General features: G+C 39.7%; 1 protein-coding gene across 2 annotated transcripts in view; it reads left to right on the forward strand.

The window, feature by feature from the left end:
* The window catches only part of TDG (thymine DNA glycosylase), a 24,293-nt gene that overhangs the window by 8,567 nt on the left and 3,365 nt on the right, over nt 1-12,361 (forward strand). Inside the window, exons 2-8 of one of the 2 annotated variants that reach the window (XM_037742814.1) lie at nt 3,372-3,514; nt 6,406-6,674; nt 7,466-7,535; nt 9,649-9,784; nt 9,996-10,078; nt 10,158-10,252; nt 11,577-11,748. In XM_037742814.1, coding sequence (XP_037598742.1) covers nt 3,372-3,514; nt 6,406-6,674; nt 7,466-7,535; nt 9,649-9,784; nt 9,996-10,078; nt 10,158-10,252; nt 11,577-11,748 — 968 coding nt within the window. The remainder of the gene's footprint in view (nt 1-3,371; nt 3,515-6,405; nt 6,675-7,465; nt 7,536-9,648; nt 9,785-9,995; nt 10,079-10,157; nt 10,253-11,576; nt 11,749-12,361) is intronic. The other variant, XM_017540371.2, reaches the window with a different exon arrangement.

Raw genomic sequence — 12,361 nt, forward strand, 5'->3', positions numbered from 1 at the left:
AAAAAAGAATTTCTGCAGGATCACTGCTCAAGACTTCCAGATCTAACCTAGCCATATCCAACTCATCATTAGAATATTTAAATCATACATACTGAACAACCAATATTTTAACAATTGATTGCAAAGAACTATTCATACTAGTAAAGAAAATTATGAAAAAAGAGGACATTTTACTTTGTGCCGGGCGTGGTTCTAAGCATCACACGTCTCTTCATTTTTACATCTTAACTGCTAGTCCCTGTCTACACATTTTCCCTTATGTGAGCCTTAGTTTTTAATACTATTTTGTATTCTTTTCTATTCTAAAATATATGTTAAAAATATGTATATTTTACCTTTCCTGTATTTTACATAACATAAATAAATTTTTAGTAGCTGCATAGTATTTTCTCATGTTACTATATTATAGTTTACTAAATCGTAAGTCTATTTTTTATGTAATTTGTGAACAATATATTTAAAGAAATAAAACTCATGATACAGGTTAATCTCTTTCTCACTCATTCTTAATCTTTGCTTCACCAGCCTCCCCTTAAAGGTAGCTCTAAGTGGAAATGCCTCTCCAGTGGGTTGTCCATTGGGAGTGGGCTTCTGTTTATCTTTGAGCTGCCAGCATTTAGCCCAGCCACCTGGGCTGGTCTGTTACCGTTTATCTCCCCAGGCTATTTAAGCTTATCCAGGAAATGCTTTCGTTTGCCTTATTTTTTTCCTATTAACCATTTTATTGAGATATGATTTATATATTACATAGTTCATCCATTTAAAGTGTACTCATTTGCCCTTTTTTTGTTGTTGAGGCAGAGTCTTGTTCTGTCCCCCAGGCTAGGGTGCAGCTGTATGATCATTGCTGCAGTAACCTTGAACTCCTGGGCTCAGGCAGTCTTCCTGCCTCAGCCTTCTGAGTAGTTAGGGCTAATAGCATGTGCCACCATGCCCAGCTAACTTTTTAAAATTTTTATGTGGAGGTAATGATCTTGCTATATTGCGTAGGCCGGTCTTGAGCTCCTGGCCTAAAGAGATCCTCCAGCCTTGCGCTCCCAACGCATGAGGATTACAGACTGGGCCTGGCCCCTCATTTGCCCTTTTAATCTGCTTTCTGAACTTCCTGTTCTCTTTCAATGGATGTCATAGAGAATAAAACTGGTTAGTAGAGTATCTTACCATAGAAAATATGACTTTCTCTCCAAATAGTAAACCAAACGTTTCCATTTTATTTTCTACTGTTTTTCTTCTGCATATTTAATGGCATTATTTGGCATTTGCTGTAACTTGAGTTTCTTCAAATATGTGTTTACTTCCCTGGTTTTATCTTAATAGCAACACCATGAGAGAGTGGTTCAAGGCCATGAGAAGTGTTTTTTTAACAATTGTTTTCTTTGAAAGCCTGCATTCTTTACTTTGAACAGAATACTTTGAACAAAATTTAAATTGTGTTCAGAAGAGAGGTTTAGAGGTTTTTTGCTTCATAAGTTCAACACATATTTATAAAATATCCATTTTACATTCCCCTTCAGTGACTTAGTCTGTTTTGTGCTGCTATTTCAGAATACCATAGACTGAGACATTAATAAACAAAGTTTTTTTGGCTCATACTTCTAGAACCGGGAAATCCAAGATGGAGGGGCTACATCTGGCGAGGGCCTTCTTGCTGCATCATAAAATGGCAGAAGGTGAGGCAGCACTTGTGAGAGGGAGAGAGAGGAAAGGAGGCTGAAGTCATCCACTCATCCTGTTATCAGGAACCCTACCCTGTGATAATAGCATTAACCCATCCATGAAGGCAGAGCCGTCCTCTCCTCTTGACCTGATCACCTTTTTTGTTTGTTTTGCTTTTGTTTTTGTTTTTTGAGATGGAATCTTGCTCTGTCACCCAGGCTAGAGTGCAGTGGTATGATCTCAGCTTACTTCAACCTCCGCCTTCCAGGCTTAAGCAATTCTTCTGCCTCAGCCTCCCAAGTATCTGGGACTTAAGGTGCATGCCACTGTGCCCGCCTAATTTTTGTATTTTTAGTAGAAGCAGGGTTTTGCCGTATTGGCCAGGCTGGTTATGAACTCCTGACCTCATATGATCTACCTGCCTCTGCCTCCCAAAGTGCTGGGTTTACAGGTGTAAAGGGTGTAAAGGTCCTACCTCTCTCAACATTTGCATTGGGGATTTAGTTTTCAATACATGAACTTTGGGGGACACATTCAAACCATAGCAGTAGCAAAAAACAAAACGAAAAAAAAAACAAAAAAACTAACCCCAACAAAACAACAAAATACCACCACCAATAAAAATCAAATAAATAAAATTTAGGGCTGGGCGCAGTGGCTCACTTTTGTAATACCAGCACTTTGGGAGGCCAAGGTGGGCAGATCACGAGGTCAAGAGATTGAGACCAACCTGGCCAACATGGTGAAAGCCCATCTCTACTAAAATATAAAAAATTAGCTGGGTGTGGCGGAACCCACCACTAGTCCCAGCTACTTGGGAGGTAGAGGCAGGAGAATTGCTTGAACCCAGGAGGTGGAGGTTGCAGTGAGCTGAGATCACGCCACTGAACTCCAGCCTGGCAACAAAGTGAGACTGCGTCTCCAAAAAATCGAATCTAGGCCTGGGTGCAGTGGCTCATACCTGCAATCCTAGCACTTTGGGAGGCTGAGGTAGGCATATCTCTTGAGCTTAGAAGTTCAAGACCAGCCTGGCCAATATGGTAAAACCCTGTCTCTACAAAAAATACAAAAATTAGCCAGGCATCAGGGTTTGCACCTATAGTCCCAGCTACTTGGGAGGCTGAGGTGGGAGGATCGCTTGAGATCTCCCACTTCAGAAGTAGCAGTGAGCCAAGATCGCATCACTGCACTCCAGCCTGGGTGACAGAGGGAAACACTGTCTCCAAAAAAAAAAAAAAAAAAAAAAAACTGATGAAAAAATAAGTAAACAGGCAAATAAATTAAAAGAGAATCTTAGATTGGAGGGGATCTGCAGGTGATTAAATACTAAAGGATACTGAAAGTAAGGACACAAAATGTATTTGTGGACATCTTAACCCTGTATGGGTTGACAGACCTTTCAAGTCTGTCTACTAGAAAATTCCCTTGATCTTATTTCAGAGAAAGTCCTGGCTTGACAGGACTGGTAAGTTTTATCAGTGACACATCTTATCATTACACAGTGCAAGAGTTAATGTTTGGTTAGTAAGCACTCAGTAAAGGTTGGTGAACATGTACATACAGGACCAGATCTCTCCTCCCCTGTAATCCACTCTAAACAAATACTTCAGTCTAGTTATAAAATACTTGGATCCTGAAGTTTTTGTCCAGCTGATCGTTTGGATTTACAACTGGATAATTTTATCATTACATTTCATGCTTCATTATTCTTTCAGCTATTGTCTTCAACAAGCTCAAGCTTTTTATACGCTTCCATTTCAACAAATGATGGCTGAAGCTCCTAATATGGCAGTTATGAATGAACAGCAAATGCCAGAAGAAGTTCCAGCCCCAGCTCCTGCTCAAGAACCAGCGCAAGGTAGTTTCACCATGAGAGTGTAGAAAATTAGACATTGGATCAGCCAACTTATTTAAGAAAGGGTTTAATGGTGAATTTTAGCTGTGTTTTAGTGTTAAAAAGTCAAATCCACTTTTTAAGTACTTAGTATTTGCCAAGCACTCTGACAGGTTCTGGGGAATAAAAGAACATGGATCTTGCCCGGGAATATCTCATAATCTAGTAGAGAAAAGTAATAAGTAAATATACGTTATAGCTTAGCACAGTATGTAGTGAAGAGGGGCATGGAATGAGTGCCCTGAAAGCTTATGGGTTGGCTCCTAATTCAGACTGACAGCTCAGAGGCTGCTTCCCAGAGCAGAGCAATAACATCAGAGCTCTGAAACGCCAAGAGTACAGAGGCTTCACCCCCATGAAGATCAGAGTAGGGAAGTGTCCAGACTGAGGGAACTACACAGGTCAGGCACAGACACACAGAAGCATGGCACAGCCAGAATCAGAGCGATTCTGTGTTTTTGGAGTCTGGGATGTAATAAGGAAATGGTGAGAGTTGCAGCTGGATGGAGACTGTTGAAGCTTGTTTTTTATCCTAAGGAATTTATATTCTGTCCTCAAGGCAATAGGGGAGCTGCTAAGAGAATGTAAGCAAGGGACGACTTGACTAGATTGGTACTTTACAAATTAGTCTGGAAATATTAGAGAGGATACATGGTTTGGCAGACAACAAGTCAGAACTTGGAGGCAGGCCGGGCACGGTGGCTCACACCTGTAATCCCTGCACTTTGGAAGGCCAAGGCAGGTAGATCATCTGAGGTCAGGAGTTCATGCCCAGCCTGGCCAACATGGCAAAACCCCACCTCTACTAAAAAGACAAAAATTAGCCGGGTGTGATGGCACACGCCTGTAATCCCAGCTACTGGGGAGGCTGAAGCACAAGAATTGCTTGAACCCGGGAGGCAGAGGCTGGGAGACTGCAGTGAACCGGGATCACACCACCGCAACCCGGAATGAGAAAAAGAAGAAAAGTTGAAAAAAAAAAAAAAAAAAAGAAAACTTTAGAGGCAAGGAGTGGATTAGGTGGATTGGAGACACTGTTTGAATCATCTAGGGGAGCATTGAGGAGGACCTGAAGGGGTGGAGAAAGAGTTAGGAAACACTCAGAAGGCAGAATTACCTAGCCATGGCTAATGGGTTTCATGTTGGGGGGAGCATGGGGGGAAGTGAGGGAGAAAGGGGAGTCCAGAAGTAACTACCAGGTTTCTGACATAGGCATTTGGTTGGAGGGGGTGCCACTCACCAAGACAGAGAATTAGAAGAAAATAGATTTGGGGGTTAGGGTGAATGTAGAGAAGTTAATGATTTTCTCCAGTGTAACAGTATTTGAATGAGAAATGTGCTCAGGGTTTCAGTTTATGATTCCAGGAACACATCTAGTACTCTGTCTTTGCACTAGGACTTTCCCAGCTACATGCCAATGACGGTGGATCCCTTGGCATAGGAGTGGCCAAGGCAATGTGAGGCAGAAGAGAGGAGGGACTGACTGCCTCCATCCTGCCAGGCTTGATTTGGGGAAACACCAAAGCGGAGTAGAATGGAGTAGAGGCCTGAGTAGTTAGGAGGAATGTTAAATAATTAAGAGTAACAAAACTGGGACTTCCTGTTGGGTAACTATAGGTCAGTGGTTTTCAATAAAGTGTGATTTTGCCCTCCCAAGGGACATTTGACATTGTTTGAAGATACTTTTGATGATCAAGACTGGTGGGGTACTCCTGGCATCTAGTGGCTAGAGATCAGGGGTGCTCTTAAACATTCTGTAATGTGCAAGACAGCCACCCACAGCAAAAAATTTTATAGCCTAAAATGTCAATAGTGTGGAGGATGAGAGGTCGGATCCTTTATCTTGCCTTTTGAAATATACTTCCAGCCCAGAGATGTCATCCTCAGACCCCTAAATTCACCTCTTCAACTATGTGTGGAACAGAGTCTACCTCATCTCTGAAACAAGCCCATAAGCCATTTGTGGTTTTCCTTCCCTCCTTCCTTCTTTCCTTCCTTCCTTCCTTCCTTCCTTCCTTCCTTCCTTCCTTCCTTCCTTCCTTCTTTTTTCTTTCTTTTCTTTGCTTTCTTTTTCTTTCTCTCACTTTTTCTTTCTTTCTTTTCTTCTTTCTTCTTTTTCTTTTTTTTGAGAGAGATTCTTGCTCTGTCGTTCAGGCTGGAGTGCAGTGGTGCGATCTTCGCTCACTGCAGCAGCCGCCTTCTGAGTTCAAGCAATTCTCCTGCCTCAGCTTCCCAAATTACTGGGATTACAGGTGTGTGCCACCATGCCTGGCTAATATTTATATTTTTAATAGAGACGGGATTTTACTGTGTTGGCCAGGCTGGTCTTGAACTTTTGACCTCAAGTGATCTGCCTGCCTTGGCCTCCCAAAGTGATGGAATTGCAGGCACGAGCCACTGTACCTGGCCCATTTGTGGTTTTCTACTGGGGAAATCACGTTAAAATGCTTCCCTTCCTTCCTGTTTTTCTATGTTTTTTTAATTATTTATTTTTTATTTAATTTATTTTTTGATTATTTATTTTTCTATTTGATTAAATTATTTACATTTAGAATTCATATAAAATGATACATAGATACTTTGTATGCCAAGTAATCTTGTGTAGAAAATAATAGTCTATAATTATTTTTCCCAAGAACAGCTGGCAGGGGAAGGAGAGTAAGGGGGAGGGGATTGCATGAACCTGTTTCTAGGGTGAAAGAAGGGGAGGATATTGCAGAGGAAATCGATTTTGGGACTGTAAGAACTTAATTTTGGGGAGACAGGTACAAAAAGTACAGTTGGGTAACTTTTCTGGGAAAGCTGCTAAAGTTTCTAAATTAAGACTTTCTGCATTTCTGGAAATTGTGTTTCAGAGGCTCCAAAAGGAAGGAAAAGAAAACCCAGAACAACAGAACCAAAAAAACCAGTGGAACCCAAAACACCTGCTGAGTCAAAAAAGTCTGGCAAGTCCGCAAAGTCAAAAGAAAAACAAGAAAAAATTACAGACACATATAAAGTAAAAAGAAAAGTAGATCGTTTTAATGGTGTTTCAGAAGCTGAACTTCTGACCAAGACACTCCCCGATATTTTGACCTTCAATCTGGATATTGTCATTGTAAGATCTTTGTCCTTGTTGGATTTTCTAAGTGGCATTGCAGGATTTGCTTTACTTAACAGTTGTCCTTGCAAATAACATTTTGCTGAAAAGGAGCATTTCTGTGAATCCTTTGGTGGTAGATGGTATCCCTTCATGACGTTGTGTTAAATGGGAGTATTTGAGAGGGTGGGCTCCAAATTTAAGCTGTCTGGGTTCAAATCCTGTCTCAAGTATAATCTTGGACAAGCCTTATTAACCTATATAAATATCAGTTTTCTCATTGATAAACCAGGAGTGATAATACAACCCAGCTCATACGGTTGCAAGTAAATGAGATAATCCATGTGAATCACTTCGACTGAATGATACCTGTGGAGACTTCATAAATGGTAGCACTGATTTTGAGCTGTTATTTTTGTCAGTAACTGTAAGAAACAGCATGTGAAAAATTGTGTAGGTGATGTGGAGTGAGCTTCTTATTGAAAGTTGAGAACCAGAATCATGGCTGGACATGGGCTCAGATTGATTGTTCCAGGACATCTCTCTCCAGACTGAAAGCACACCAATTGGTGAGGGTGAGAGGCCTGGGATCATAAAGGAGTCACACTGGTTTTTTAAAACAACAGCAAAACTTTTAAAGAAAATCTCTTTCCTGTATATGGAATACTTTGTTCAGCCCAAGAGTAGTAATAGATAAATGATAATGCTTATGCATATGATGCTGTATTTAATTTGTATTGTAATCAAGTCAATTTTGTCCACCACTCCTCCATAGAAACCCTAAGGCTTAGGTCCTACTTTTTAAGAGGAAAATGTTTAATTGTTTTGTTTTATAGATTGGCATAAACCCGGGACTAATGGCTGCTTACAAAGGGCATCATTACCCTGGACCTGGAAACCATTTTTGTAAGTGGTTACCTTTTAAATTAATTTACATTTAAATTATAATCTTTGTTAACAGGTTTTTTCAAAAAAAAAAAAAAACTAATTGTGTTTTTGAAAAGAAGGAGACTGTAAATACACATTCATGTTTCATGTTCCCTGTATGTGTGTCTGTACATGAAAATAAGAGGATTTGAAGTGATATGTCACTGTTAACATTTTAGTCTATGAGAGTGGAGGGACATGAATAAGAATACTTTCTCTTTTTTTTTTTGAGATGGAGTCTCGCTTTGTCGCCCAGGCTGGAATGCAGTGCCTGGATCTCAGCTCACTGCAGTCTCTTCCTCCAGGGTTCAAGCGATTCTCCTGCGGCAGCCACCTTCATAGCTGGGGTTATAGGCACACGCCACCACGCCCGGCTAATTTTTATATTTGTAGTAGAGATGGGGTTTCACCATGTTGATCAGACTGGTCTCGAACTCCTGAACTCATGCTGCCCACCTCAGCCTCCCAAAGTGTTGGGATTACAGGTGTAAACCACCGCGCCCAGTCGTACTTTCTCTTTTACTTGAATTGTTTCTAATGAGTTGTACTACTTTTTAAAAATAATTTGTAAAAAATTGTTATCTGTAGGCATAGTAAACGATAGTATAGTACATCTTTGTGGTAGTGCAGACATAATACTAACTTTTCCAGATTTCTGGTGATTATTTTCTAGAAGAGCATAAAATAGTACTAAAGACTCCTATTTTTAGAGTAAGCTTTAAAACCAAGTATAGGTCAGATCTGGTGGCTTTCCTCCCAGCACTCTGGGAGGCTAAAGCAGGAGGATCACTTGAGGCCAGGAGTTTGAGACTAGCCTGTACAACATAGCAAGATCTCATCTCTACAGAAAAAATTAAAAATGAGCCAAGTGTTGTGGTATACACCTGTAGTCCCAACTACTATGGAGGCTGGGTTAAGAAGATTGCTTGAGCCCGAGAGGTTGAGGCTACAGTGAGCCATAACTGCTCCACTGCACTCCAGCCTAGGTGACAGAACTAGACCCTCTTTCAAAAAAACAAAAACAAGAAACAAAACAACAACAACAAAAAAACAAGCATAACTACTGTTGCATTGCCCTCTCTATATAAGTTGTCTTATATATTCACTACCTAATAGATCAGTGTATGCAGTATACTCTCAGGAAATTCTAATTGATTATCTAATAATAACATTCAAAACATTTAGGGCAACTGATAGTAAATGTGTTTTTGGAATTAATAATAACATATCGTTCCTATTAGTTTTAAAAAATTCTTCTTGGCCAGGTGTGGCTCACGCCTATAATCCCAGCACTTTGGGAGGCCGAAGCGGGTAGATCACGAGGTCAGGAGTTCAAGACCAGCCTGGCCAACATAGTAAAACCTGTCTCTACTAAAAATACAAAAATTAGCCAGGACTGGTGGCATGTGCCTGTAGTCCAGTTACTTGGGAGGTTAAGGCAGGAGAATCGCATGAACCCAGGTTGTGGAGGTTATAGTGAGCCAGGATCACACCACTGCACTCCAGCCTAGGCAACAGAGCGAGAATCTGTCTCAAAAAAAAAAAATCCTTCTTTAGGGAAGTTTGGACTTTTAACTTTCTTCACTGTCAAGGTGTTTGAGTGTTGTTAGTCTATTGCTGTATGTTTATGTATGAGATGGTGCTATCACCAATTGTAAAGCAAAATAGTCTCAGTTTCTTAAACTGAGTTGCTGTATATTCTTGGGCAGGCATTTGCCTTAACCCCCTGTGAAAAGGAGATAATAATAGTATCTCACAAGATAATTATGATGATTAAATCCAGGCGTGGTGATTCATACCTGTAATCCCAGCACTTTGGGAGGCTGAGGTGGGAGGATCACTTGAGCCCGGGAGTTCAAGACCAGCCTGGGCAAACATGGTGAAACCCCAACTCTACAAAAAATACAAAAATTAGCTGGGCTTGGTGATGTGTGCTTGGGGTCCAAGCCACTCAGGAGGCTGAGGTGGGAGAATTGCTTGAGCCTTAGTGGTAGAGGCTGCAGTGAGCCGCGATCGCACCACTACACTCCAGCCTGGGTGACAGAGGGAGACCCTGTCTAAAAAAAAAAATGACTGAATTTTCATTTTACAGGGAAGTGTTTGTTTATGTCAGGGCTCAGTGAAGTCCAACTGAATCATATGGATGATCACACTTTACCAGGGAAGTATGGTATTGGATTTACCAACATGGTGGAAAGGACGACGCCTGGCAGCAAAGATCTCTCCAGGTAAGTATACAGCATTGGCTATGCTGGTGCCTGAAATACTCTAGGAACAGCATATGTATCTAGTTCAAGCTGAGCTCAACAAATGTGCGATATGATCTTTCCTTGAAAGCTGTCTGAATGTAGTATATTATAAATATAGTATATTATAAATATATATAAATATAAGTATTGCCATATTTATATTTTTGACTACTTTTTAATTCAATTTTAGTAAAGAATTTCGTGAAGGAGGACGTATTCTAGTACAGAAATTACAGAAATATCAGCCACGAATAGCAGTGTTTAATGGAAAATGTAAGATTTACTTTTAAATTTTATTTTTTTTCTTTGCTAACATTATGGGCAATGTAAATATGTTTGTATTTCATTTTAGGTATTTATGAAATTTTTAGTAAAGAAGTTTTTGGAGTAAAGGTTAAGAACTTGGAATTTGGGCTTCAGCCCCATAAGATTCCAGACACAGAAACTGTAAGTCCCTAAAATTGAATTTGTAAATCATCTAAATGTGAAATTTCTTTCTAGATAATTTCCTTATTTGTTTTGTCCATTGTAATTTATGCCATGCAAAAAAATACACTGTATTTTGTTGAATAATAACTATAATTCAGCTTTAATAGTTGTAAATTAATTCAAATACTATTAGGGTTTATTAGAAAGAACGTTTGTCAGCTAAATGTCTTCATGTTGTTACTCAGCAAAAATACTGAGAGGAACTGGCTCATATGCAACATTCAGAATACATTTAATGGCATGTAGTTGTCAAATTCAGATGGTTTAGCAGCCCTCGTACTCAGTTGTGAAACAAACATAGAAACGCATACATGACCCTGATTAGGAAAACTAATTGCCCCATTTATATATCTTAGCTCAACTTCATTTTAGAGCCTTATAAATAATACAATACAATTCAGACAAGTCTTCAGCCAACCTAGCTGGCATTTGATACCTGTGTCTCATACACAAGTAACAATGTTTTTCAGGCCGTCTTCTCTACAGAGCTTCTGCAGGCATTTGGTTCCAATTTTGCTTCTTTAATATAGTTTCAAGTTTTGTTTACAGCTTTAAAAAACAACACAGTGCACAAATTTACGTGTTGTATATACAACATTTTAATTGATGGAGAAGCTAATTTGCTGACAGGTTTTTGTGGAGACCTAAAAATGTTTCTGCCACCTACATACATTTAAACTTCTTCTTTTAATTTTTTTGTTTTTAGTTTCTTATAAATATGCAATTGATGCATTTTATTATAGCACCAATGTTTGCTTAAATGAAGACCCACCTTTGTCCACTTGGTTAAAATTGTACAAGTTCACTACTTCCTGTAGGGTACTGTATCATTCTCTGTTAAATGCCAGTCAAGGCCAGATGCGGTGGCTCATGCCTGTAAACACACTTTGGGAGACCGAGACAGGTAGATCACCTGAGGTCAGGAGTTTGAGACCAGCCTGGCCAACATGGTGAAACCTTGTGTCTGCTAAAAACGCAAAAATTAGCCAGGCATGGTGATGTGCACCTGTAATCCTAGCTGCACGGGAGGCTGTGGCAGGACAATTGCTTGAACCCAGGAGGCGACTCACTAGTTGGAGGCTCATTATTTTTTACTTACTGACTTGGTAATAAGTCAGTATTACAGATTCGAACTTAAACACAACTACTTTTATTGATTTTTACATATATTTATGTGCAGTTAAGTATCAAGTTATTAACCCAAACAAAGACAATAATCTCAATATGAGTGAATTCAATAGAATTATAAGATTTCTGAAATTATCTAATGTTGCGATTCCAGCTCTGCTATGTTATGCCATCATCCAGTGCAAGATGTGCTCAGTTTCCTCGAGCCCAGGACAAAGTTCATTACTACATAAAGCTGAAGGACTTAAGAGATCAGTTGAAAGGCATTGAACGAAATATGGACGTTCAAGAGGTGCAGTATACTTTTGACCTACAGCTTGCTCAAGGTATGTTACTGTCCTCACTCCTTTTATTCATTTTGTGTGTGTGTGTATATATACACACGTGTGTGTGTGTGTGTGTGTGTGTGTGTGTGTATCAGAGCACTCTTGCTGGAAATACAATTGTTTTCTTTTCTCCAGCTTTTAAATCCACAGCATATTTTCTATGTGTGTGTGTGTGTATACATGCATACACATTTTGTGTGTGTACATATACATGCATGTATACATATATGCATATACTGTGTATATACATGTGTCTATACATATATACACATGTATACATATATACATAGATATATATGTATGTATATACACACACACACATTACAGAAAGTATGTTGTGAATTTAAAAGCAGAAAAGAAAACAATTTTTTTCTTTTTTCTGATAATGGATATTAGTCACTGTTAAAATCTCCTTTTATCAAGGTCTTCCCTCTACTCTGGCATTCCTGCAGATAATTCACCTGCAAAGTGCCAGAGCAGAGGTATGTAAAAAATATTAGGCCGGGCGCGGTGGCTCAAGCCTGTAATCCCAGCACTTTGGGAGGCCGAGGCGGGTGGATCACGAGGTCAAGAGATCAAGACCATCCTGGTCAACATGGTGAAACCCCGTCTC

Source organism: Cebus imitator, unplaced genomic scaffold (genome assembly GCF_001604975.1).
Source record: "Cebus imitator isolate Cc_AM_T3 unplaced genomic scaffold, Cebus_imitator-1.0 Scaffold8, whole genome shotgun sequence".
In the NCBI taxonomy this organism is placed as follows: domain Eukaryota; kingdom Metazoa; phylum Chordata; class Mammalia; order Primates; family Cebidae; genus Cebus; species Cebus imitator.